This window comes from Pollicipes pollicipes, unplaced genomic scaffold, assembly GCF_011947565.3.
Source record: "Pollicipes pollicipes isolate AB1234 unplaced genomic scaffold, Ppol_2.1 Scaffold_7262;HRSCAF=8765_pilon_pilon_pilon, whole genome shotgun sequence".
NCBI classification, from domain to species: domain Eukaryota; kingdom Metazoa; phylum Arthropoda; class Thecostraca; order Pollicipedomorpha; family Pollicipedidae; genus Pollicipes; species Pollicipes pollicipes.
Genome location: NW_023597055.1, coordinates 24,738,557 through 24,766,056, shown reverse-complemented (window position 1 = coordinate 24,766,056; position 27,500 = coordinate 24,738,557). Strand labels below are relative to the sequence as shown.

The 27,500-nt window shown below is 60.0% G+C and overlaps 1 protein-coding gene across 1 annotated transcript in view; it reads left to right on the top strand.

The window, feature by feature from the left end:
- Window positions 1-26,932, top strand: part of LOC119113833 (brain-specific angiogenesis inhibitor 1-associated protein 2) — a gene marked incomplete at its 3' end in the record, with an annotated part of 70,540 nt that extends 43,608 nt beyond the window's left edge. The window contains 1 exon segment of the mRNA XM_037238064.1: window positions 26,840-26,932. Coding sequence (XP_037093959.1) covers window positions 26,840-26,932 — 93 coding nt within the window.
- Window positions 26,933-27,500: the final 568 nt, after the last annotated feature.

The following is a 27,500-nucleotide window of genomic DNA, read 5'->3' as shown; positions in this document are numbered from 1 at the left end:
ACCTTTACCGGGTGGATGGTCATTACCTTTACCGGGTGTATGGTCATTACCTTTACCGGGTGTATGGTCATTACCTTTACCGGGTGTATGGTCATTACCTTGTCATTACCTTGGCCCGCGCGTGCCCGCATAGCGCACAGCCGCCGCGCGCTCGTTCCGCACTTTTTGCGCGATGTCATATTGACGTCATCAAGCTCAGTCGGCTGACGTATGCGCTGTGGCCGCACACCGTCGACGCCGCATACCAACTCGCTCGGTGTCGGCGAACCTGCCGCGCCGCCGGCCGGAGGTGCGCGCCAGGAGACTTTCCCCGCCGCCGCCGCCGCCGGGCGCGCTCATGAGCTGGCATTGCAGAGCTGCAACACGACATGGCAGGGGTGCAACACGAAGGAGAAACGACGGTCGCGACTGCCGGTGGCGGCGGCCGCAGCGGCGCGTTTCTCTTTCGCGGGACGGCCGCCGGTCCAATCCGCCGGAAACCGGCTGCGTCTCGCGGAAAAGCGACCCGACCGCGTCGGGTGATGTCACGTGACCTCGTGATGCACGGCGGCGGTCACGTGATCCGTTCCGGGCCCGACTGGACAGCGTGGCGTGACCTCGCGGTGAACGACCTGTCTCGTGGCGGCTTGATCACGTGACGGTCGGTCACATGACGTTCGTGTCGTGGTGTGTTTCTGAGGTGACGGCGGCTGCTCTCGTGACGGCGTGATCACGTGACGGTCGGTCACATGACGTTCGTGTCGTGGTGTGTTTCTGAGGTGACGGCGGCTGTTCTCGTGACGGCCTGATCACGTGACGGTCGGTCACATGACGTTCGTGTCGTCGCGTGTTTCTGAGGTGACGGCGGCTGCTCGATCGGTGCTGGGGAGTTGCCGTCAGAGCAGCGGGTCGAGAGCTTTCCTAGGCAATGGACGATTCTAAAAATTGAGCCCTCAGGACCACTAAGGTTCTTACCCTTAAGACCCTGTACTCTGCAAGACCTCGTAAAACTCAGGACGGCAGATGTCATGAACGGAGTGCAAGTTCTTGGAAGTGTAGGGTGTCTTACGTCTAATGTTTCTGTTTTCTTTTTGGTACCGTGAAATATATGAGTAAGGCATGTCAACACAATAAGAGCCCCGTGATAAAGTTGATATTCACAGAAGCTTAGGGTATGTTTAGCGTGCAAGACCTCCGGCTAGAACTGGTCCGTCTCAGAAAAACCTTGCTGGCTCTGAAACCGTAGGTTCCTCGGCCTGGCAGTGTGGTAAAGAACGTTCGGACCGTTCTGTTGAAGATTAATTTTCTCTGGAGCTCTGCTTGTGATTACTGAGCTCGCTTCGGCTCATGCCAGATGACAATCGCCAAGGATAGCCACCCCACTCACTTGAAATCTGAAGCAATCACTGGAATCCAGTGACTTCTTGTGAAATATTATGTCGCGTCGCGTTTATCAGGCAATAGTGTCGCTGGTCCCGTCACAGACCCCCACGTGCCCATCTTTTCCTAGGTCGCTCAGCTTCGCTTGGAGGACTGCTGTTAACTTCTGAGACATACTACGTCGGTTTCCGGTGTATGATGCGTGTAAAATCAGGACCGACCGTTGTATACCCACATTACTTGCATCATTTTGAATCAGTATGCCGTTTCGCGAACGGGTTTTTGGTTTTGCTGTCAACATACCTTGCCTCATCAGGCACGGCTAGAACCTAGCACGTGCCCTTTTATGGATAGCATTTTCTGAGCAGAAGGTCAAAAGCAATAGAGGACATCATTGCGCAACCCCAGAACGCGTCGCACTCTTAGCCGGAACTAAGTATGCTTTTGCTGAGAAGTTAACTAGTGGAGGCAGATACGTTCATGATAAAGATGCTGCATACGATGAAGCGTATTCTTTCGATGCCGATCAAAGCTCGGAGAGCTGCACAAGCAAAGTTTTTTTTACACCCTTCCAGCGGAGTCAAATCAGAGATGCTTGACACCACAGCGACCTTTGCTTTGGTTTGGGTCGGTTTGGTCGGTGGAGGTTGGAGCAAATGAAATGTCTTGACATGTTGTTTCATCCAGCTTCTAATACTGACATGCGACATTATTCTACACATTCTTCACTAGCACCGTCCATGTACGCTGTGCACGGACTATTCGCTCTGTAACGAATCTTACCGTCCCTCTCCAGACTGAGTCAGAAAGTCGGCTTTCGAATCGCAGGTGCTGAGAGGCATAGAAGTCGTGAGACAGCACTTCATGACATGGTCAACGGGCAGTCTAGCCGGTTTACGGGGCAACGTGACGTCCTGAACAGCAGGAACTGCGGACAGGTTGTGTGTTGAGTTAGAAAGTGGTAGTGCCATCGGTTGGGCGCAGCGCAGGCCAACAAGATCTCATTCGCCCAACATGATCAGTTGGTGGGTCAGGCTATTGATCGGGCCCATCACAGTCCCATATATTCACATTCGCCGTGGTTCACGTTGGGAGAAGCGTTATACTTTTGGTATTATGCATTATTTGATTGGGCGTAACCAGCGAGATCCAGCAGCAGCGGGATCAGGCTCTGAGACGGCCTGGGCATTGATCGCCGCCAGCACTATCTCACTATTAATCACAACAGCCCAGCATGATCGCACTTTTAATTCGTAATTAATAATTGGCACTATTTATCAGCCCAGAATTACACTGGCCCAGCATGATCTGGCTGGGAGTTAGTCAGGCTATTGATTGGGCCCAGCACAGACGTCAGAGCGGCTCAGCTGGATCGGCCGGCGGAAGGCGATCGGACTGAAGGTAGTTCGGTTTTGGGTCGGGCACGGCACTGCTGACCCCCACCCCTCCTCCCGACTGGTGCCAGCCTCAAAGCGTCTGCTCCCTGTCTTGCACCCCCCCCCCCCCCTCCCCTCCCCCGTTCTCTGCAGACGGTCGGCAGACCGGGTTCGATCCGGTCCGGTCCGGTCCGGTCCGGTCCGGTCTATCCGGCCTACCCGGCTTATTTGACAGCGGCGTCCCAGTCTCGGTCGTCGGAGGCTGGCCCATAACGCTCGGAGCGAGTGGTTGTGACCCGGGCACCAGCAGTCCTCGGAGAGATTTCCCGTTTGTCACCAGTCAACCCGCCATCTGGTCCTCATTTTGGGTTCCTGTTGCCAGCTGCCTATTCGTTGCCACTATTTGTTGCCAGGGAGGGTGGTGTGTTGGATCTGGGAGAAATCGTACCTTGTCGCTTGCAGTCACTCAGCCTCAGCGACACATGGTGCCATACACTGCCTTGAAGCATCGAATGAACAAAATTCGGCCGCAAGCACAGCACAGGGTCGCCGTTCCCCACGCCTTGCACTCTCACTTGCAATCGCGTCCAGCAGCTGACGCGCTGCACAGGGAGCCAGCTCGTTGAGTCGGTGAGTCAGACGCCATTCTGAACTGAAGCCGAGGTAGCCCTATGGCGAAATGAAGTCACCTGGCCTTGCTCCAGTACCGCTACACAGCCGTCGGCCCTGGCCAAATGTATGATGCGGATGCAGTGGACAGCACGGTGGCACACCAGCCTACCTGTTGCATGCTGCATGCCCGGAGTGTTTGCGCTGCAACGGCGGTCGAGGCTCGATGCAAAGCAGAAACGCCGCCGCCAGCGGGCGCCTCCCACCGGTGGTGCTGGCGGCGAGGTCAAAGGGTCAGCCCGAGCGGGCGGTGCCGGCATCCGCCTGACGGGCACCAATCACAGCTCAGCGTCACCACAGCTTCTGTACGGATCATCTGCGGAGGCTGGGGAGCGGGTGCCTATGTTGAAATACGTGACGGGATGGCCGGCCCGGAATTGTCTTTCACGTGTGTTATGTGTCAGGTGTAACAAAGGACGGGAGGGTTGACGTCCTCGCCGCGGCGCCAGCAGATGGCAGGGTCTCCGCGGTTGGCCGCACCCTTGCCCCGTCTGCCCGGTACCGTACGCCGAGTGGCACGGGGCGCACGTGACCTCCAGTGGCCCCGGACTCGTGATCGGCCTACTCTGCACCGTCCGAACCTGACCCCGTGACCTGGGACAGCGGTGCGCTCACGCGCCGGAGGCCAGGCTCGTGCCTCCAAAATCCCGCTCGACACGACTGACACCCATCGCCGCCTTTGGTGATCATAGTTCGCTCAGTGGCGCACACAGGAAGGGGCGCTGTGGGGGACATTGTGCCCTCCCCACTTCCGGCGGTGCATGCATGGACCTCTGTGTTTAAATCTGTAAAGGCCAGCTGAATTTTGACGAGTTGAAATGTCTGGGGGATCGTCCTCTCCCCCAGCCGAAGATCGTCCACACACGCCTCTGAGCCGCAGCCCTGACTTCTGCTGTCCTGTTCAGAACGCGCGCTTCGCCGCGCGCGCTAGCCACAGATCCGGACGACAGTGCTGAGGGATTGGACGTGCAGACCAGCGGCCAGCCCAGCCGGCGGAAACGGCCGATCTTTGCGGACCAGAGCCCCTGCTCCGGTGTCGTTCTCTCCGGCGCCGCTCTTCACACGCGCAGCTCCGCCGGAGGGCGACTGATGACATTCCGGAGAGCCGGCCGCCCTGAGCTGATGACCTACACAAGGCGCCCGCTCCGAACTGATGACCTACACAAGGCGCCCGCTCCGAACTGATGACTTACTCAAGGCGCCCGCTCCGAACTGATGACCTACACAAGGCGTCTGCTCCGAACTGATGACCCACACAAGGCGTCCTCCCAGAACTGATGACCTACACAAGGCGTCCGCTCCGAACTGATGACCTACACAAGGCGCCCGCTCCGAACTGATGACCTACACAAGGCGCAAACGGAAGGCACAGGGATACATTACACGATTATAAATCATGTGGCTGAGCAATTATTAAGTTTTATGATAACTGATCCGTTAGCTTCATTTGTGTCGCGATTAATTCCTACGACTAATTTATAATAAGGGTGTTGCGTAATGCATTCATTGACGTAACGTTTGGTGCGTAATGGTACATGATGTAATCCAGTTCTTTTAAGTACCATTCACTTCGTAACATTACTTCATTGTATCTATAATTGATTTGAATGATCAGTCGGTGTGATCGTAAAACTTGAATGCGCGTGGCATCTGACTGATCTCTGCCCAGTGGCGGATCAGACCCTCCCCATTGTTTATCTCTGGTGCGCTCACTCAGGTGAAGCCCCGGGCCCGGCGGGAGAATAACGGTATAACGGCAGAACCTGACCGGGCTGGGCCAGACGGGCCCAGGTGGGGCGGAGCTCACCAGACAGCGCTGTGTCGCCCGCGGGCCCCGTCCGCGGCCTCCGATGGCACTGGTGGGTCTCTCACCGAGGCCTCCGACCGACCGGTGGCGCTCTCTGTTGAATACCCATCTATCGGATGGAATAAGGCCGTGTCGGGCATTGTGAGGACGAACGCTGGAAAACTACTTGCCATTCATGGAGTGGCGTTCTGTAAAAGGTTCTGTCTGCAGTGAGGACGCTTAAGACAATTTGTTGCGCGAAATGTTTAGAATTGGTGCTGTCTGTAAAAGCATCATGCTTTTGCGTCCGACTCGGTGAGGTGTGAACGCGTAAGCATACCATCCAATATTCTTCGGCGTTTGTCAGCTGACACCATTAACGTTCGATAATTCTGGCTAGAACTGTTATGGAGAAAGAGGACAGGACGGGCTTTGTAGCCGTCTGGATGTCCTTGAGATGCTCCGCAGATTATACCGACGAACGTACTACTGAGTCTATACCGGTGACTAATGAACTGGCTACGCCGGACCATCATAGCTTGCTTAATACGAACTGACTTCGGACAGCCTCAGTCTCAAATGGTATGTGAGGTCTTTCAGGTACCGGTGGAGAGCCGCTTTGCAATTTTCTTTCGGGGCAGGATTGGCCAACATAGGGAAGCGGTTTTCTCTACATTGTCTTCCAAAAAAATCCACGTCGACGTGTCAAACTATGCCATGTACCTAATCATATAGCATGACAAGAAAAACGTTCTCTCCGTCCTTCTCGCATTCCGTGCCACTGATCATGATAACTGACCATCCATAATTTCCTGAAAGCTTGCGGGTGTGAGTCGGTATTTATTGAGTGAGTCGGTATTGCGGGTGTGAGTCGGTATTTATTGAGTGAGTCGGTACTGCGGGTGTGAGTCGGTTTTGGGGTTTTACGAGGGCATCGGCCATCGCACCCAGTTCGCGCTCAATGCACATGTCGTGGGAAGGACGTTCTCAATGCACATCTCGTGGGAAGGACGTTCTCAATGTTTGGCGGGTCCCCAACTGAACAGACAACGCGACCGACCGCGTTTGTCGCGACTGCAGCAAGCGGCGCCTCCCAGGGCTGCCAGGCCGCCGCGCAGCCGCCGTCATGGGCCACCGGGCGCCGACAGACCGTGACCTGGCCGGCAGAGGTCAGCGGTCGACCGGCTGCCCCTCCCCCTCCGGCGCGGGTCTGTCGGTGGGTAGTTGCGTGCCGCCGCCCCCCGTCCGTCGAGACATGAATATTCGACACGTGACTGACACGGTCGTTTGCGCCTGACGGCCGGAATGTGGCCGGTATGTCGAGTTGGACGGGTGCCACGGGCATGTCAGCGGCGCACCGCTGAGCAAAAACTCCTGAGTGCGGGGGACATACGATATGTTTCACGCGTTTGACATCAGTACAGGCTACTTAATGGTTCACTGCATGGGCTTGACTGTGATGTGTTCGACCCCTCAGCCTCAGAGACTACGTTATGACACCCTCTGCTCGCTGCCTGTGTACGCTCATGATGGGGCCGTGATGGGAGAAGGGGTGGGGTGAGTCTTTCTCCCGCTGTTGCGGTTCCGTTATGGTGGCTGAGATGGACATCCAGCAGATCGACCGCTGGACAGAATGCGCCTGGACAGGAATGTGCTCATGGGCGCGTTACGTCAAGTGTACGGGTGGTGTATAGTTTTTGCCACCAGTGAAAGAACTGGACTAACGCGGGTCGACTTAATTGGCCGTTGTTGGATTGTCCGGCTCGTCTCCAGGGTTAAAACCTCAAGGCCGCCCTCTGTCTGGCAGCCGACATTCTCGGGCCCCCGAGGCAGCGCCTGTCTGCTCCTCAGATGCCGCACTTTCCCAGCGTCACCTGGCGGCCCCAAAACCCTACCGAACGACCGCGACTTGACCCCTACGGATGTTGAGCGCGGCGAGGACGTGTAGGGCCTGGCCAGATGCACGGACAGCACCCGGAGCTACGGAACCGAGCCCAGCACCACGACTGACGGCGAGGACTCGGGGCTAGGATTGGCTGGACTGGGGGCGTGTCGACGCGGGGGGTCGACCTGCGACGTTGTCACAGGATGGGGACTGCAGTATGCCCGGACCGTTCTACGCCGTCGTCCTGAGGGCCATTTGCGGGCTTGGGGAGTCTTTCCTGCGATGTCGAATATTCAGCGCTGTTGAGCTTACGGCCGGAGAGCAGATGGGAGATCGCAGGTAAGTCGCGCCTCTGTTGTCATCGAGGGCTCGCTTGCGCCTCAGTCGCGCTGCTCAGTGCAAACGCACCAACCATGTGAAAACAAAGTAGAAAACAAAGTAGTAAAAGAAAACAAAGGCATTGTGTTAGGTTCGGTTGAGGACCGATGTCGTTCGACTCCAGCCGATGCTGTGACGGTCGAGAGATGCTGTGACGGTTGAGGCATGCTGCGGCGGTCGAGACATGCTGTGACGGTCGACAGATGCTGTGACGGTCGAGACATGCTGTGACGGTCGAGAGATGCTGTGGCGGTCGAGACATGCTGTGACGGTCGAGATGCTGTGACGGTCGAGAGATGCTGTGGCGGTCGAGAGATGCTGTGGCGGTCGAGAGATGCTGTGACGGTCGAGACATGCTGTGACGGTCGAGAGATGCTGTGACGGTCGAGACATGCTGCGACGGTCGAGAGATGCTGTGGCGGTCGAGAGATGCTGTGACGGTCGAGACATGCTGTGACGGTCGAGAGATGCTGTGACGGTCGAGACATGCTGCGACGGTCGAGAGATGCTGTGGCGGTCGAGAGATGCTGTGACGGTCGAGAGATGCTGTGACGGTCGAGACATGCTGCGACGGTCGAGAGATGCTGTGACGGTCGAGACATGCTGTGACGGTCGAGAGATGCTGTGACGGTCGAGACATGCTGCGACGGTCGAGAGATGCTGTGACGGTCGAGAGATGCTGTGACGGTCGAGACATGCTGCGACGGTCGAGAGATGCTGTGGCGGTCGAGAGATGCTGTGACGGTCGAGAGATGCTGTGACGGTCGAGACATGCTGCGACGGTCGAGAGATGCTGTGACGGTCGAGAGATGCTGTGACGGTCGAGACATGCTGCGACGGTCGAGAGATGCTGTGGCGGTCGAGAGATGCTGTGACGGTCGAAAGATGCTGTGACGGTCGAGACATGCTGCGACGGTCGAGAGATGCTGTGACGGTCGAGAGATGCTGTGACGGTCGAGACATGCTGCGACGGTCGAGAGATGCTGTGACGGTCGAGCGTCCGCCCGGCGGGGCTCGCCGCCGCCTCCGCCTCCCATTAATGCCAGTCTGTTTCTTTCGCTGAGCCGAGGCTGAGCTCCCAGGCAGCTAACAGATCCTGCGACGGGATAGACGACAAGGCCGGATCTACTGCGTCACTGTCCGCCGGAGGATCAGAGAGAGGGAGGGGTGGGGTTGGGGTTGGGGGGCACTGGCGGCAGGTAAACGGCGCAGAGCAGGGGACAGACCCGACAGGTTCGGTGTGACGTTAGTCATCGGTTTCGACTTACTACACCGGCACCTCCAGTGTGTGTCGGGTCTAGTTAAGGCAGTTGTTGGTTGTCGGGCCCTGGTGGGTCAGGTCAGGTCGGACCAGGTGAGATAAAGTTGGTCGGCTTGAACCAGATTGGGTCAGGTCAGGTTGGGTCCGGTCGGGTCGGGTTGAATCGGGTCGGATCAGGTAAGATCAGGCAGGTCGGTTCGGGCCAGGTCAGGCCGGCTCAAGCTGGGTCAGGTCGGGTCAGATCGGGTCGTGTCGGGTCGGGTCAGACTCGCTTGAGCTGGCCCGGGGGCAGCGCGGCACACAGCAGGCTGAAGGAGCCGCGCCGGCCAGATGACCGGCATCATCGGCTGGTGGCCGGCTTGATGCTCTCCAGAAGCTCACAGTGCCTCCCGGGATCGCCTGCACCGCTCACTTTGACACCAGGCGGTGGCCCATTTCTTCTCGACTGTAGCATGCAAAATAGCGTCAGAGGGTTCCCCTCTCCTGGTGGCGGGATAGCTATGTATGGGCGCCACTTTCGCCCGCTCGTCAAACCTAAACCAGTTAAGCCACGTGCCAGTTTTGACGAATGTAACCGAAGTTTTCGTAACATATTTAGCCGGCTAATGAGCAGTCGACGTGACTTGGAATTTGATGGCAATCGAGTCTGTCTATCCGTTAACGTCAGTAAATAGTTGTATAGGGGAAGAAGCGGCGTCGACTCAAATCCTTCGCGAGGTTGGGATAAACTGCATATTCGGTGACCTGTAGTTTGGCGCCGTTCGTGTGTCTTTTGCCCCATTTTGGCGCCGGGGTTTTCGTCGTTCTCAGGGCAGGACGCGGTGCCCGGTGTTGAGCACTGCCTTTACCTCTGAGTGTTTGTCGTTCTCAAGGCAGAACGCGGTACTCCGTGTTGAGCAGCGCACTTGGCGTCGGGGTTTTCGTCGTTCTCAGGGTAGGACGCGGTACTCCGTGTTGAGCAGCGCACTTGGCAGCGGGGCTTTCGTCGTTCTCAGGGCAGGACGCGGTACTCCGTGTTGAGCAGCGCACTTGGCAGCGGCAACCTCCGCCACTGTCTCGCTTGTCCTGACGCGTGCCCGGACAGATTGCCAGCCGCGCTTCGTAACACGTCAGGCCGTCGGAAACGACTCACTGGCACGTACCCGTGCAATGTGCTGGCGCGGCTTCAAGCAAGGTCAAGGACGACTTGGTTGACCAAATGCGAAGAACTTCGCATGCGTTAGGGCATAGATCCCATGATGTCGATAATGAACTGCTCTCGCTAAAATGGCTGGGTTGGTGCGGCAATCAATGTTCCAGACAAAAGTAGTTTGTCTTCTCTGTTCAACTTCCTGTCCCGCCGGTCGGGTTCCTCCGTTTCGTTATTTTGCCTACTGCAGCCCGTAATCCAAAGCAAACTCGGCATTCTCCGCGTGTTGAGATTCTGATCACCTTATCCCGTTCCTTGTCTCCGAATGTGTGGCAGGCAATTTGCGTGCCACTCTACATATTAATTGCGTACAATCCCGAGTGTTACATCTTCGTTGGCATCTGGGGCTCCATTCATCTCCACCGAATCGGGCGGGATTTCTCACTGAATTAAGGCAGCACTCTTAATGAGATCTGCATTCGTGTAACTGGACTGGAGGAGTGGTCGCTTCGGACGCAAGAGAGAGAGGGGGTGAGTGAGTGAGTGAGTGAGTGAGTGAGTGAGTGAGTGAGTGAGTGAGTGAGTGAGTGAGTGAGTGAGTGAGTGAGTGAGTGAGTGAGTGAGTGAGCGAGTGAGTGAGGCGAGTTGAGTGAGTGAGTGAGTGAGCAGTGGGCGAGTGAGTGGGGAGATGAGTGAGTGAGTGAGTGAGAGGCGGTGAGTGGGAGTGAGGGTGAGTGAGGGAGTGAGTGAGGGTGAGTGAAAGAAGGAGTGAGCAGAGAGTGAGAGAGAAGAGAAGAGAAAGAGAAAGAGAAAATAGCAGAGAAGAGAGAGAGAGAGAGAGAGAGAGAGAGAGAGAGAGAGAGAGAGAGAGGGAGAGAGATTGGAGGGAGAGATGAGAGAGAGAGAGAGAGCGAGAGAGAGAGAGAGAGAGAGAGAGAGAGAGAGAGAGAGAGAGAGAGAGAGAGAGAGAGAGAGAGAGAGAGAGAGAGAGAGAGAGAGAGAGAGACCGTCGCGTGACATAGGGCCGGACGGGGAGACAGACAGGAACGGCTCGCCTGGCTCCCCTGGGAGGAGACAGCCGTCCGACCCACAGCCGGGGGCCCGAGGGATGCGGTGTGGTGGCCGCCGGCTCGCGGAGACCAGAGGTCACGCGATATCGGGACATCACCTGACCCGAGCGCCGCCGCTCGGCTGCTGGCCGCCCCGGGAAAGTCGGTCCAGCTGCCGCACCGTCCAGCTGTGTGACGGTGGGACGTCCTTTTGATGACGACCAGGATGGTGAGGGGATGGCCTGGGTTGTGGAGGCCAGGCTGACATGTGCCTAGGCGTCCTTTTGATGACGATCAGGATGGTGAGGGGATGGCCTGGGTTGTGGAGGCCAGGCTGACATGTGCCTAGGCCAGCTGGTCGGGGCACGTACTCGAGCTCGAGCTCTGGCTCTGGCTCTGGCTCTGGCTCTGGCTCGGGCTCGGGCTCGGGCTCGGGCTCGGGCTCGGGCTCGGGCTCGGGCTCGGGTCGGGCTTGGGCTTGGGCTTGGGCTTGGGCTTGGGCTTGGGCTTGGGCTTGGGCTTGGGCTTGGGCTTGGGCTTGGGCTTGGGCTTGGGCTTGGGCTTGGGCTTGGGCTTGGACTTGGCCTGGGCTTGGGCGTGAGCTCGGGTTTGGTTCTGACCCGTGCTCAAGCTCGGGTTTGGGCTCGGGTTCGGGCTCGGGCTCGGGTTAGGGCTCGGACTCGGGTTCGGGTTTGGGTTCGGGTTCGGATTCATGCTCGAGCTCGGGTGGCGTGATGCTGTGTTGGTGGCTTGACGGCATCAGTCGTACGTTCAGTTCAATGGGTAAGGTGATAGAAGAGCTGACCAACATTCCAGATTTTAGGTATCGAGTTTAATCAGAAGCACTTTTCCTCGGAGTTCTTGCCGTGATCTATCGCACATCATGCCTTGTTTGCTATGCAAATTGGTCTCCTCTTTCAGACATTTCAGATTTGGAAGCAGCGATGGTATTCATGCGCATCCGCCGGTGCTGCCACTGAGCGTGTCTCCTCAATGTTCATCAGCCGAATCGGCACAAAAAGCCGACATAATGCGCTGGTGGATATGATAATTTTCCGTTTCTCCGGCCGAGCCCGCAATCGTGTCCGCGTGGCTCCTGTCGGCTTGGAAAGTTGTTTGCGCGGTCGGGGCTTGTTTATATTGCATGGGTCACGGTGGCGGGGCCGTGTGGTCTGCAGTTTTCTCCGGCGGCGGCGGACGGGGACGCCTCGGGGAGCAGCGGGGTGTCTGTTAGCTGGGCTGAGGCTGCACCGTAAGACAGGTGCCACGCTGCGTGAGCGGCCGGCGGCGGCCGTGGGGACGGCGGCACCGAGTGGTCGAGAATGTGTGCAGTGGTTGGATACCTTCGCATTCAACAGTATACACTTTTCTCGTGCAATTAACGCCGACGTGCCTTGAGGCACTGTGTGTGTGTGTGTGTGTGTGTGTGTGTGTGTGTGTGTGTGTGTGTGTGTGTGTGTGTGTGTGTGTGTGTGTGTGTGTGTGTGTGTGTGTGTGTGTGTGTGTGTGTGTGTGTGTGTGCGTGCGTGCGTGCGTGCGTGCGTGCGTGCGTGCGTACGTACGTGTACGTGTATGTGTGTGTGTGGTCTCGCTTAGGCTTAAGTGACCTGTGCCGTGAATTGACAAAAACTGGTCACCGAACCGGTCCCAAGGTCCTCATTAAAGCAAGACGCGTCGCTAAAGAATCCGCGCCGTGGCCGGCTTTTTATAATTCTGGTGAATGAGTCAGACAATGTCTGCCGCTCATCAGCGTCATCCGTGAGATGGGCGGGGCCTTGGACCTGGTCCAGGTCTTTGTGACGATGCGTTCTCTCCCATGGTTTCGCTGTCGGTACCGGTGCCGTGCTGATGCAGCGTTTTGCGGCGCGTTGAAGACGAGGAATGAGCTTTGCGGAATGTCTGGTGGGATGACTGATTGGCGTCAGATGATGACAGAACGACAGTTCTCAGCGCGCACGCGTCGACAGCCCGTCGAGTTTCGTGGCACTTGACATTCATAGCTAAAATGTGAGCATCCATTACCGGCGCAGGGAACGGGCGATATCTTGGACACTTTACGTTGTGCATAGCCCGTGCTATTGAGATGGTGTCCTTTATATTCATGAGTAGGTTAGTGCCAGGACCCGGCTGAAATGTTGAGCCCTGCTGGCCTCAAAGTTTAAATTGTGTTTTTTTTTCATACAGCTCGATAATGTGCGTCTCATTAATATGTTTTGCACAATACATGCTTTGACACCCGGCACGGAGCAGCGTTCTAACAAATAGGGTATCCTACGGGAGTTCCGATGTTCGCCAGACCGCTTTCTTATCGTCGCTTAGCGATACGGTAATCATCCAGAATCAGCCTGCACGGCATCATGCGAACTTGTCCATGCATATAGCCGACCGATCCCTAGGGAAATCCGCAAAGAGCCATCCATCCATGCTCTTTGGCCTGTTGACAGTGCTCTGATTGGGGAATGTTCTCCGCTCCGAGAGCACAGCAATTTTGTGAGAACAGACGACTGGTGCTGCCGTTCGTGCGGAACGGCGTCCGAATGTCACTGGTGTCCGTTGTGACAGCAAGACGGCAGCGGAGATCACGGTTATTTCTGCGAGAAGGTTGTTGGGGTGGCTGGCCGGGCACTGGGCCGACGCTCCGGCCGGACCGGCTGTCTCCTCCAGAGCAGAGCGGCGATCCCGTCTTCCGCATCATATCGCCGTCTTTCCAACACACGGAGGAGCCTGTAACGGGCACGCCCTACCCCCCCCCCCCCCCCCGCCGCCCCTCAGCCCTACAGTGGCCGCGAGGTCCTGGGCGGGGGGGGGGACAAACATGACATAGGAGCGCCAGGGCTCACTGGTGTTCACATTGCTCACTAGGGCGCTGATAAATGCAACGTCAGGAGACGTCCAACGCATGACCATGACATGGGGCTTAACCTGTTAGTCCTTGGGGCCCGCATGGAGGCCTCTGTGGAGAACCCTCGAGGTGGGAGGCTCCTCGTAAACTCCGCACGTGCGCCTGCCGACAGACACAACAGCAGGTACTCGGATCACATGACGTCAGTGACGTCATGACGTCACCCTATCCCACAGGCAGGCACGACGGAGCGTGTCGTCACACCACGGCCCGGGATTGAGTGCAGGCGCGGAGAACACCGCCTGATGCGTCGGGATTGGCACCGCTCGACGGCTCGCGGCCGGACCTGGGCGGGCGCTCCGCACCGCCAGCCTGCCTGTCCCGGGTCAGCTCGGCCGATTCGCGGGGCGTGCCGACCGCGCCGACTCGGCGCTCGCCTCGGCGATTCGTGGGGGTGACCAGCGGGACCGGCGGGAGATGGCGTGCAGACGAGCTGAGGAGCTCGGCCGCTCGTCAGGCGTCATTTCCCGGGGGCCCGACGCTGCAGCCGGCGAAATCGTCCCGCTCGCAGCCGCAGAGAAACGGAATGCCACGGCGCGGCACGGCGCGATCGTCCGGTGGTGCGCGGCGGGCGATGGCGCCGGACGTGCGATGGTGTGGGGGCGGGCGATGGCGTGGGGCGAGCGATGGCGTGGGCACGTGTGTGAGTGCTGAGATTGCGTCGGCGCGCTGAAAGCGGCGCCGGCGCCGGGATGAGGCCGGCCGGTGACCCGACCCGACCGCGGCGACTCCTTCCGGCCGCGGCCACTTTCCTTTTCATTCGCGCCGCCACTCCGGCACGGCCGTTCTCAGGCCGTGCCGAGCGCACCGGAAGGCGTGGGTAAAGACGGCGCGAGAGATGCGGTTTCACTTTTTGTCGGCGCCTCCCGACCGGCGTTGCGCCCCGAGAGCGTGGGCACGCGTCCTGGCGCAGTCTGTGCAGCCGCTGATCGATTCGGTCGGGTCCCGGGCTGCTGCTCGCCGTGGAAAAGTCGGACGTCGCTTCGGTCAGGCTTCACTGGCCGAGGCCTGTTTCGGACGCCTCCAGACGAAAGCGCTTCAAGGGGGAGGGTGTGAAACCCGATTGGCACGCTCAGAGAGAATGCTCCGGATCATCATTTGGTCGTGGCTGGCCCTGTCCAGCTTCGTTGTAACCGAGTCTGCGAGCGTGTGCTCATACAGGCTCAGGGCGTCCTTGTGCCAGAGCGATTATCCGAGAAGCAGGCACAGGTCCATGTGAACCCTCTCAAGGCTACGAATTTGTTGCGTTACATCGCGTGTTTTGTTCCGATCCTTCACGCCTGTTTCGTCACTATTGCATTATTGCTCGATCTCATAAACCGGCCGCTGTCTTACCTCGCCTGGGGCAGAAGGTCTACATTGGCGTGATCTGGCCCACTCCTGCCTGGATCTCCAGTAAGCGCGGGACTACACCGGGCTAAGTCCTGTCAATCCCCCTGTCTCTTGGTCCGTCACGAGCCCCCCCCCCCCCTCCCCCGTCGCTCTGCCTGCACAAGGGGCCAGGCTAGGCTAGTGAAGGGGCCAGGCTAGACGAAACCCTGCCGGTGCGTCGATTTCGTCAACGTCGGCCCGAAATTGGCTGCCGCTCTTCCGGCTTCACATCCTGCTTAACCTCCAGACGACCCGCAAGGGAGGGGAGGTCGTTGGCAAAGGGCGAAAGTCCAGCTGGAGTTGCCTTCGTGGCACGGGTTAGGTCAGGTCAGGTCAGGTCAGTGGCCCTCGGACCGGCGGCGGTCGAGGCTGCTAATTATGGTGATGGCCGCCGGCGTTTGTTCGGCGGCGGAGAAACATGAATAAACTTTCGCTGCTAAGTGAAGAGAGCCGAGTGGGAAGGTTAATTTGCCGCGGGAGGTGCGCTGAAGAAGATGTTATTAGCGCAGCTTCGGGCGGGAAATGTTTTAATGGCCGCTCGCTTTGTGGCGATGTGGGCATTGAGCGGGCTTATGAAAGCACCTGCGCGTGGCTTTCAGGAATGGATATTTAGCGCGTGGGCTGGGACATGAATTTCAGCTGAAATGGTAAGGTTTGGCTCACGGCCGCGGGCTCGACGATGGGCTTTATATGGGCTTGACGATGCCCGCACAAGTTCTGACTTGGGTCGTGTACATGTCTGTCCAGTGTCGTGTGTAAATCTTCCAGGAGCCGTGTACAGGTGTCGATGGGGTCGTGTGCAGATGTCATTTGGGGCCGTGTGCAGGTGCTACTGGGGCTGTGTACAGGTGTTGCTGGGGCCGTGTACAGGTGTTACTGGGGCCGTGTACAGGTGTAACTGGGGTCGTGTACAGGTGTTGTTGGGGCCGTGTATGGGCGTCACTGCAGCCGTGTACAGATGTTACTGGGGCCGTGTACAGGTGTTGCTGTGGCCGTGTACATGTTTTGCTGGGACCGTGTACAGGTGTTGCTGTGGCCGTGTACATGTTTTGCTGGGACCGTGTACAGGTGTTGCTGTGGCCATGTACATGTACATGTGTTACTGGGACCATGTGCAGGTGTTACTGTGGCCATGTACAGGTGTTACTGGGGCCGTGTGCAGCCCTGACAAGGACCGGGGCGCGTGCCAGGCTCCATGGAGCCGTGACCGGCGCTGTCAGCGCCTGCAGGGAGGCGGAACATTAGGTGTGTGGGGGGGTGGGGGGGGGGGGGGGGCGCTCCGTGACGCTTCAGTAGCCACCAGCGCGGCGGCCGATGTTGCAGCCAGACGCGGGTCCAGTCGTTCAGCACGGCAGCACATGCCTCACGAACTGCAGCCGCAGTTTCTCCATGAGTTGAGTTTAGATGTGTAGATGCCTGTTAAGCGGAATGTGGCGTACGGTTTGGGAGTTGATGTGATATCGGCTGTTCTTGTCCCTCCTGAGCACAGGTCTAAGGACGGCCTTAGGACGGTCTAAGGACGGCCTCCACAGTCCGACTTCTGTCTGATCCACCGGAAGCGAGTGTAGCCAGACCGCGGCGTCAGTGTGTTGGCGCCCGGGGCTGCTCGTGCCGGTCGGCCCAGCGACGGCGGCCTACCGTCCTCAGCCAGCCAGCGGGCCAGCCGCCTCCCTCGAGCCGCGTCATCGGCTGTGCGCCGGCCGTGTCGGCGTGTCAGGCGTCATGGTGTCACAGTGTCCCGGTGGACGGGTGATCGGGTGGAAATGGCGCACTCCCCCGAGCAGCAGAAGCCTGGCTAGCGCCGGGCTCTCTTGCCCAGCGCGCCGCGAGCTGTCTCTCACCGGTCCTGTCCCGACAGCGGGCGCCGGGAGACACCGCCACGCCCTCGACTTCGCCTATGGTGTTCGGTTGAGCATCCCGGGTGTATCTTGGATGCGGACGTGTAAGGCACGGCCGCTCCAGAGAGCACCTCCCCGCACCTCTAACCGCGACTTATCAGGACACCTGAGAGAAGGTTAACTAGTGGAGAGGGGCGGGGGGGGGGGGGGGGGCGGTGAGCGTCCCTGTGGCCAGCCGGGCTGCCGTTAGGCCGGCACGTGTTGGCTGTGGTCCGTCGACGTCTGTGCTTGCCTGCGGTGTGGTCCGTGATGACCGCCTCTTCCGGCTAAAGCATCGGAGGCCTGGCGGGTACATCGGTGACAACATCGAAATCGCGGTTGTGGCTGGTGGTAAGTGATGAACATGAGGGCGCACAGCGAGGCGTTCTGGTGCCAAATAGCACTTGTAGTTATCGGATATGACAGGACCGGTGTAACGGAGATCTATTTTTGGCTGCGCCACTTAACGGCCATTGATAGCCTGTAATAGTTAAGAAGGTTTGGTGGTTTTATCCGTGATGAAATGTTGCAACACGGTGAACTGTCCCTTCGAGCTATTTTCACCGAACCGCCAAGATAGCTGAAGCTCACCGCGAACCAAAGGTGAAATTTTATACCGGCGACCTGTGCTACAGCAAGAAAAGCAACGTATGAACGATGGTATTAGCGCTTCGTGCGCGCCGCGTTTCGACCGTGTTGCGCCGCGACCGCCTCTCCGTGACGCCCGACGGCAGTGCTGCCATGCCGGCGATGTTAACACGGCGGCGAAACTGGCCCGTGCGGAACGTTCCAGCCGTCTTCCGCCATTACTGACATGCTTAGTTGTGAGCGTGGAAAAAGGCGTCGGGTAGTGGATCGCGGCGTTGGTTTACGGGGAAGCCAAGACCTGGCTCGGATTCAAATCTCGGTGACACAAGATAGAGGAAAAGGGGAGGAAAACTGACTTATGTTGGGATTCTTGCCAATAGCCAGATACCACGACGTAATATAGGCCGTGTCTTTATAAGGACACGACCAATACGTATACGCATCCACAGCTTTGTAATACATCGTCGGGAAACAGTGGCCCGGCCACTACGCGCAGCGCCGCGGGCGCAATGCTAAATCCCGAGAAAGCTCGAGGGCCCTGTCCACTCCCCCTCCCTTGTGACGGAATCCACGGCTGGAAGCCAGCTTAGCAAGGTCTTCCTGTGCCCTCACTGCTGAGATTCAGCCTCTGCCATCTTGGGAAGTCAGCGCCCTCGTCCCGCGGGGCCCGGCAGACGTGTCGGTGCTGTCGGCGGCGGCCGACGGCGCGGCCCTGGTCCTCGGACACCCCTCCGGCGGGCCGAGCGGCGCCGATGCCCCGGGGGCAGCGGCCTGCCGCCCTAACAAGATCACCCGCTCCCACTTACCCGCCGGCCGGCGCGCCGGACAATAGGCAGCCAATCCGGCTAGCGCGGCCTGGCCGGGCGCGGGATGAACAGTTTGTCTTACTCCGGCTCGGCGGCGGCAGAGGCGGGCACAGACACCGGCCCAGAGGGGGAGGGGGAGTCCCCCCGGCGCAAGGCTGCAGCGCATGGGGGCTGCCCCGTGTCGAGCGTGCCGAAAGGAGAAAGAACTGGGAAGAACGCCTTGTGGCATATCCCTCCCCAGAATCAGGGATATAGAAACGGCTAGGAGAGTAGATGAGGGTGCGCCTAGCTTCCCCGGGAAGCAAATTCCTTTCTATGCATTGCTTAAGGATTCAAGTTCGATGAGAATCTTACGAAATTAGTGGAGCCAACATTGTTGCCAACTCGCTGGGGTCTGTGGAACTACGCCCAAACAAAACCGCCGCCTCAGCCCGCCCCTGAGCTCGCCTGGAACGGAGCTGGCAACATCGGCGACAAGCGCCGAGCAAAAAAGGCGCCAAAGGAGTCGCTTAATCACGCTCCCAATGAGGAAGAAGGGGCGAAATCTGACCGGGAAGAGCGACGATGTCGCCAGCCGGGCGTCGGCCCGGCCAGCGGCAGAGAACGAACGGCTAGTCATGACGATCTCCAAAGCGATCTGCCGATGTGATTTGGTTACTAATGGTGACGCGTGGCTACGCATCGGTGATTAACGACGCGTGTCACGAGCTGTGATCCATTACGAGACGCTTGAATGGTCCGGTCGCTGGGAGTGGGGGATGTAGATGTCACGCAAGGCGGTGCGTTGGAGGAAGTGTCAATACGCCCAAGACGGCCAACTGGAACAGGCATGACTGGGCGGACTAGCGGCCGGCTGTGAGCGCAGCAGGGCGACGGCAGGACGGCTCTGGCTGGGCTGGGCTATTTTCTGTGTGCTTGACACGACTTGGTGCTGAGATGGTGCTGAGATGGTGCTGAGATGGTGCTGAGACGCCGGGTTTGTTTTCGTGATCTCTCGGCGGTACCCTGCTCCTGCTCCTCTGGAGCCATGAGGGACGGATCCTACTCGAGCTCCCCTCCTCTGGAACCGTTAGGGCTCGAGCTCCCCTCCTCTGGAAACGTCCTGCTCCAGCTGCTCTCCTACGGAGCCGTAAGGGACGGGTCCCGGTCTCCAAGTCGGGACGCCTGCCGGGGCGCGGACCGTGACGGCGGGCCGCCAGCCGGCCTGGCTGAAATGACCGGACGGCGCCCTCGACGAGCGGTTCACAGAGGTTTGCACACGGACAATCGACGCCGAGGCGACGCCGGAGGCCGGACCTCCGAAAATAGACGCCGCTGGGACCGAACAGGCCACGATTGTCCGTCCCAGGGCAGGAAGGGGGGGGGGGGTCATCGGAGGAGGAGGCGGAGGCGGTGGCGCACGCTTCCTGGAGTCACGGCTCAGGCCCGTCACCGGTCGTCAGCCGCCGCTGCCGGAATTGATAACCGACAATTGCTGCGCAGGCACCGTGGGCTTTGCGGCCTTAGCGATGGTCTGGATGCTGGCTCTGGCGGCGGGGCTAACAGGTGACGGGCTCAGCGGACGGTCTGGCTGCTGGCTCTGGCGGCGGGGTTAGCAGGTGACGGCCTCAGCGGACGGTCTGGGAGCTGGCTCTGGCGGCGGGATTAGCAGGTGACGGCCTCAGCGATGGTCTGGCTGCTGGCTCTGGCGGCGGGGTTAGCAGGTGACGGCCTCAGCGGACGGTCTGGGAGCTGGCTCTGGCGGCGGGGTTAGCAGGTGACGGGCTCAGCGGACGGTCTGGCTGCTGGCTCTGGCGGCGGGGTTAGCAGGTGGCCTCAGCGGACGGTCTGGGAGCTGGCTCTGGCGGGGGGTTAGCAGGTGACGGGCTCAGCGGACGGTCTGGCTGCTGGCTCTGGCGGGGGCTAACAGGTGACGGGCTCAGCGGACGGTCTGGGCTGGCTCTGGCGGGGGGCTAACAGGTGACGGGCTCAGCGGACGGTCTGGCTGCTGGCCCTGGCGGCGGGGCTAACAGGTGACGGGCTCAGCGGACGGTCTGGGAGCTGGCTCTGGCGGCGGGGGTTAGCAGGTGACGGCCTCAGCGGACGGTCTGGGAGCTGGCTCTGGCGGCGGGGTTAGCAGGTGACGGCCTCAGCGGACGGTCTGGGAGCTGGTTCTGGCGGCGGGGTTAGCAGGTGACGGCCTCAGCGGACGGTCTGGGAGCTGGCTCTGGCGGCGGGGTTAGCAGGTGACGGGCTCAGCGGACGGTCTGGAGCTGGCTCTGGCGGCGGGGTTAGCGAGTAACGGCCTCAGCGATGGTCTGGCTGCTGGCTCTGGCGGCGGGGTTAGCAGGTGACGGGCTCAGCGGACGGTCTGGGAGCTGGCTCTGGCGGCGGGGTTAGCAGGTGACGGCCTCAGCGGACGGTCTGGGAGCTGGCTCTGGCGGCGGGGCTAACAGGTGACGGCTTCAGCGATGGTCTGGCTGCTGGCTCTGGCGGCGGGGCTAACAGGTGACGGCTTCAGCGGATGGTCTGGGAGCTGGCTCTGGCGGCGGGGCTAACAGGTGACGGCTTCAGCGATGGCCTGGCTGCTGGCTCTGGTGGCGGGGCTAACAGGTGACGGCCTCAGTGATGGCCTGGCTGCTGGCTCTGGTGGCGGGGCTAACAGGTGACGGCTTCAGCGATGGCCTGGCTGCTGGCTCTGGTGGCGGGGCTAGCAGGCGGCGGCCCCAGCGACGGAACCCGGCAGCTTCGTCCGGTATGTCTAGGGTGGCTGGCTGGCTGTGGCTGGCTGGAGCACCCCTGCAGCCCCGGTCCAGCGCGCAGTCACCTGGAACGGCCGATGGACCCGGCCATTGGCCTTTGCTAGCGTCAAGAGCGCGGGCCGGTTACATCGTCGGAAGAGCGGCATTGCAGCTAACGACCGGAAAGGATTGGGGTTTGGGGAAAACGGAAACCGGTATTTACGGCCCCTATATTGGCGTAAATCGGTGACAAAATTGACGCTTCACTATAGCTGTCGCGGATCCTGTTGATGTTGGGTTTTGTGGTGCGCGTAGTGCCATGGTGGAGTAAGAAGGAACATTTTAGGCAACAGTCGGTCGCCTGTGCAGTTTAATGAAGGTAACTCAGAATCCACTGTGACTGGTGGTAGATTGTAGATTCAGTTGGGTTGTGTGTTAATGTAGCGGGGAACCTCTACATTTAGCCAATGTATTTTTCTGAAACTGAATCATGAAAAAAACGAGTTGAAATGAAACAGATAAAAAATGAATGAAATTGAAATGCCATAAAAACGCACACTGTTCTTTGTTCTCGTTGGGCGTTGGGTCTTATCCCGGCCAGGAAGTCCCGCCCATTGTCTACGGTCATTTCGCCACGGTCTTGTCTCCCGGTCTTTCACTGGTGCGCCACACCGACACAGCCGTCCACAGAGCGAACGGGCATGCTCACGGTCCAGAAGAGTTAGTAGCTGCAGTCGATGAGCTGCCCCCCCCCGCCCCCCCCCCCCCCCTCTCCGGGCGGCGGTCGGAGCTGCGCCGCCTGCGCCGCTGAGGAGGTGCTCGCTCGCGGGCGTCTCCACTTGAGGAGGTGCTCGCTCGCGGCGTCTCCACTTGAGGAGGTGCTCGCTCGCGGGCGTCTCCACATGAGGAGGTGCTCGCTCGCGGCGTCTCCACTTGAGGAGGTGCTCGCTCGCGGGCGTCTCCACATGAGGAGGTGCTCGCTCGCGGGCTTCTCCACATGAGGAGGTGCTCGCTCGCGGGCGTCTGCACATGAGGAGGGCTCACTCGCGGGCGTCTCCACATGAGGAGGTGCTCGCTCGCGGACGTCTCCACATGAGGAGGGCTCACTCGCGGGCGTCTCCACATGAGGAGGTGCTCGCTTGCGGGCGTCTCCACATGAGGAGGTGCTCGCTCGTGGCGTCTTCACATGAGGGGGTGCTCGCTCGCGGGCGTCTCCACATGAGGTCATCGCACGCGGGCGTCTCTACATGAGGAGGGCTCGCTCGCGGGCGTCTCTACATGAGGTGCTCGCTCGCAGGCGTCTCCACATGAAGAGGTGCTCGCTCGCGGGCGTCTCTACATGAGGAGGTGCTCGCTCGCGGGCGTCTCTACATGAGGAGGGCTCGCTCGCGGGCGTCTCTACATGAGGAGGGCTCGCTCGCGGGCGTCTCTACATGAGGAGGGCTCGCTCGCGGGCGTCTCCACATGAGGAGGTGCTCGCTCGCGGGCGTCTCCACACGAAGAGGTGCTCGCTCGCGGGCGTCTGCACATGAGGAGGTGCTTGCTCGCGGGCGTCTCCACGCAATTTCCCGGCGCCCGTGATTGCCGGGCGTAATGTAATCCTCCGCTCAGACATGCCTCCCCGCTGCAGCCGGGCGGCGGGGGAGGGGAAGGGGGCGGGGTCAGCTGATTGTCGGCAGCATCAGCTCCACTCCATCGATCTCGACGTTGTGTCAGCTCCAGGCAGTGATCGGGGTCCGTGAAGCATTGCGAGCTCATGGCTATGGCTGCGGTGGTCTTCGGGACATGTGTGGTTAACGGGGCAGTCAAGCATCTATCAAACTGCACACCACCGACATGATTCTTGCGCGTGGTGTGTTTTGACGCCGTTACCAAGATTAGATTATTGTAACACGATGCAACTACTTCGACGGTCGTGCGTAGACGTCGGATGACCAGGTGGTCGATAGCAAACAGGCCATTATTGAGCGTGACTGGATAAGTCCAGAAGCAATGTTAGAATTGCTCCTGAAACTTCAAGTAACCAGATACTTGCATGTCAGCTCACGCCTCCAACCCAACCAGTTTGCCACGGAGCTCTCTGGCACTTGCAGTGGTGTGGATTTCTGGGCACGCAGAGAAAACACGCTCCTCTGTGTGCCGCGGGGCTTAATCGACTGCAAATATATCGAAAGCTTCCGCTGCAAATCCCAACTCGCCGCCGGCTCTGCCGATTGGAAGCTTTCGCGGGGAAGTGGCAAAACATCGAGCGGGCCTGGAGCGCCTCCGACGCTCTTTGACACTTAGCTTGGAGACCTGAAAGCCGAGCCGGGGGAGGGGTGATGAGGGGGATGGGAGCAGGGGCGCCGGCAGGTGCCGGTCTTCTCACGACTGCGCGGGACGGAGCGAGCCGCGACTTGACGTGACGTAGCGTGACGTGACGGCAGGTGTGAGACGATGCTGGGCAGATTTCACTGCACGTACGACCAAGGTACGGATGCGGAGGCTTCAACTATACACACGCGGATGCGTGGCTGTATTAGGGTAGTAAAGTAAGCGCGAAGTAAACCAGCAAGCGTGACGGCCTCTTCCCCGCCCCGCCATTTGACAGCCAGCGGCCTTGATCTTCAGCAGCGGCACCACCTCATCGAACAATCCGGGATGTGTAGTGACCTCGCCCCGCCTCCCGTGCTGTTTGTAGCTTTGCCGCTCGGTCAGCTGACCTGACCCGGCCCCTGACTGTTTGCGTTTTCCAATCCGCCCGGCACCCGGCTACCGGCTGCTGACTCCCATCTCGCAGCTCCCGATTCCCGCCTCCCGGCTTCCGCCTTCCAGCTACCGTCTCCCGTCTGCCGCCTCCCGACTCCAGACTCCCGACTCCGACTCCCGTCTCCTGACTCCCGTCTCCCGGCTATCGTCTCGGCTCCCGTCTCTTGACTCGCGTCTCCCGTCTCTGGCTCCCGTCTCCCGTCTCCCGTCTCCCGTCTCCCGTCTCCCGTCTCCCGGCTTCCGTCTCCCGTCTCCCGTCTCCCGTCTCCCGTCTCCCGGCTCCCGTCTCCCGTCTCCCGTCTCCCGGCTCCCGTCTCCTGGCTGCCGGCGGTCGCGTGTCGCGGGACAACGGCACTCGGTCGGGCCTCGTCGCGCAGCGTGCCGTGCCGGCGGCGGCGTCACACCCCAGCCGCCAGCGTACCGAGCGAGGCGACGGCGCACGGCACCGGCGCCGTCGCACGAGAGGTCACGCCAGGTCAGGCCGGGTCACGGACCACCGGCGGTCACGTTGCGTCAGCGGCTTGACCTGCGGGTCAGCGGCCGTGCGGCGGTGGGTGTGTCCACTGTCCGATGCGTGGCATTGTTCTCTGCGCCCGCGGCTGGGCACCATCTGTTTTCGGGTCGCCGGCGCCTAATTGAAAAGCTCGCTGGCGGCTGTTCATTTGGAGCCTCTGGCTCTGGAATGGCCGGGCTTAGTGCTTCCAGCATGCGAGGCGCGCCAGCTAAATTAAGACTTAGTCGGGTCATCCATACGGCCACGACCATGAATGAGTTACGAAAGCAGGCAATTCCGGTCCTCAGAGTCGCGTGGAGAATCCGTCCCCGACGGAGAACGCTTCTGAAATTATTAACCGGCAGTTGACATCAGTTATATGCGTGCAAGTGTTGATGCATGAATGCAATGTGCACGTATTGTGCACGTAAAATGCAATGGAGGCGTAATAAAATCTTGCATCATCCATATAGGAACACTTCAATGCGTGCCTTACCTTCAACCCAGCCTCATGGGCCTCCGAACGCATTCGCAGCGACTGGCCATACTCGATGGCCTGATCGGGCCGGTTTCAGCACGCTTCGACTCTGCCGCCAAAACGCACCGAAGCACGGCAACAGCAGAGCCCGCGTGCGGCTGGTCGGAGCGCCTCCCCCTCCCCTCTCTCGCAGGGTTGACCCGGTGACGACCGCAGGCACCGCTCCGCCGACCTCTCCGCCGCTGAAGAGTGCTGCTCTGCTTCACGAGGCGCCTCCACGGCGTCAGCGGAGGTCACGGGAGCAGCGGCGCGCGGCCCGCGCCGCGCCGCCGTGACGAAACCGGCGCGCCGCAGGAAACTGCGGTCAGCCGCGCCAGCTGACTGCCCCCGGCGGCGCATGACCTGCCTGACCTTTTGGTCGCCGCAGGCTGGGCGGCACGAGTTAAGATGCGTCGCTGTGTGGCGCCGCGTGGTGGTTTCATCCCACGTTTGTCTTGCGTAATGGAAGTGGCTCCAAGCAATGGCGGTTGTAGGAATTTTAAGTTCAAAGCTAAATGAGCATAATGAGCCTTGTGTTTTGTGCGTTCGAATATACAGTCCTGTTCCCATATGCGGGGGCCAGCAATGAAAAGCAGCGATCAAGTGGAGGAAGAACCCAGGTGAAATGGATGAGGGGAAACTAGGTTAATCGAAAATCCGCGATATTTCAAATGAGCAAGCACTATGATGGGAACCTAAAAATCGAGACCCTGAAAATGGAAATGAAAAACTCGGAAAAATGTGCTGTGTATCCTTTGTTTGTTTTTTCACCACCCAAATAGCAGGTCAGTTTGCAAGTCGCCCACGTAGCCTTCAAGCCTGAAATCTGAGTATCTCGGAGCGTGAGATGACTGTCCCGTCCCGTAACGAACACGGCAGCGCGTTACCGCCTGTTCGGCGAGACAGAAGCAGCGCCGTCGGATACGCAGCGCCAGCCGCCACATCCTGCCGACAGGCGGCGCCACGGTCGTCGCGGGGCTTGCGGGGGGAGGGGGGGGGGGGGGGTCGGCGGCGGGCGGCGCCGTCGGGACAGCGGGCACCGCTGAGCGCGAGGTCGGGTGCCGGGCCGAAGCCCCGCCGGCGGCCCGCCGACGGTCGCGGGGCTTCGGCCTGGCGAGGCGGCCGCCGACGCGTCGGCGCCGCGCCGCCCGTCGCCGTCGACGGTTGTACGGACTCGCCGGCCGCCGGCGGGCTGGGGCGGGCCGTTCACAGGCTGCCGGGCCTGACTGTGCCGTCCTGGATGGGCTCGCCGGGTTGTCAGCCTGTCAGCCTGACTCTGTCTGGCTGCCACGCTCCGGAAGGCGTTGGAGGGGTGGTCTGGTGGTCTGGCGGGCTTCCCAGGCCGGTGAGACCGCGCGGTGTGCATCACCGACTGAGCAGACCAAGGGGTATATGATGCTGCCCAGTGCCCAAAGATCGAGTACGTTTGGCTGGCTCACGGGCTTACAGGGGCGTAGTGACCGAGTGCACCTTGGCATCCCGCGCGAGAGCCCAGGTTCGAACCCCGGGAGAGCCCTAGCCTCTGGGCGCTAATATGATCTCCGCGGTCGCTGGTGCTCCATAAGAGGATGCCCGACGGCGTGCGCCGCGGTGCCCTGAGACAGCAGACTGGCAGTCCACCTGCATGGAGTCAAACAGCATGTCCGTCTCTGTTCTGGCCGCCTGTCAGTCTGTCTTCACCGGAGGAGTGTCCGCCGTGCTGCTCCGCCCTCCTTCCCTTCCTCAGCCTAGTCGAGTCCACCTGCCTGATCACCGTTCCATCTCTCGGAACGGTGCCTCTACTCGCGGCGCCACTCAGCGCGCCCGACAGACTCAGTACGCCCCTCATGCGGGCACTTATGGGCGTGGGAATGCTGGGGGGATCTGTCGTGTGAAGTGTTCGCGCGCCTTCTGTGTTCTAACGTCGTGCCTCGTCTTCGTTCCAGGAGCGTCAGCCGCCTCCAAGGCCTACCTAGAGGCGCTCAGCAGGCTGAGTGGACACGCCGAAGAGTCTGCGGGACACGGCGCCACCGACATAGGTAGGTGGCCTGGACCAGCGGACGGCCGTGGCGCCTGTTCCCCGGGTAGTGTTCTCATCTCGGGTGGTGTTCTCACCTCGGGTGGTGTTCTCATCCCGAGTGGTGTTCTCACCCGGGGTGGCGCTCTCACCTCGGGTGGTGTTCTCACCTCGGGTGGTGCTCTCACCTCGGGTGGTGTTCTCATCTCGGGTGGTGCTCTCACCTTGGGTGGTGTTCTCGCCTCGGGTGGTGCTCTCACCTCGGGTGATGTTCTTACCTCGGGTGGTGTTCTTACCTCGGGGGGTGTTCTCACCCCGGGTGGTGTTCTTACCTCGGGGGGTGTTCTCACCCCGGGTGGTGTTCTCACCTCGGGTGGTGCTCCCACCTCGGGTGGTGTTCTCATCTGGGGTGGTGCTCTCACCTTGGGTGGTGTTCTCGCCTCGGGTGGTGCTCTCACCTCGGGTGATGTTCTTACCTCGGGTGGTGTTCTTACCCCGGGTGGTGTTCTCACCTCGGGCGCTGTTTTCAGTGTGTTGGTGATACCAGCACTGGGCGTACTAAGCTAGCGTTTGGTTTGGAGACAACGCGG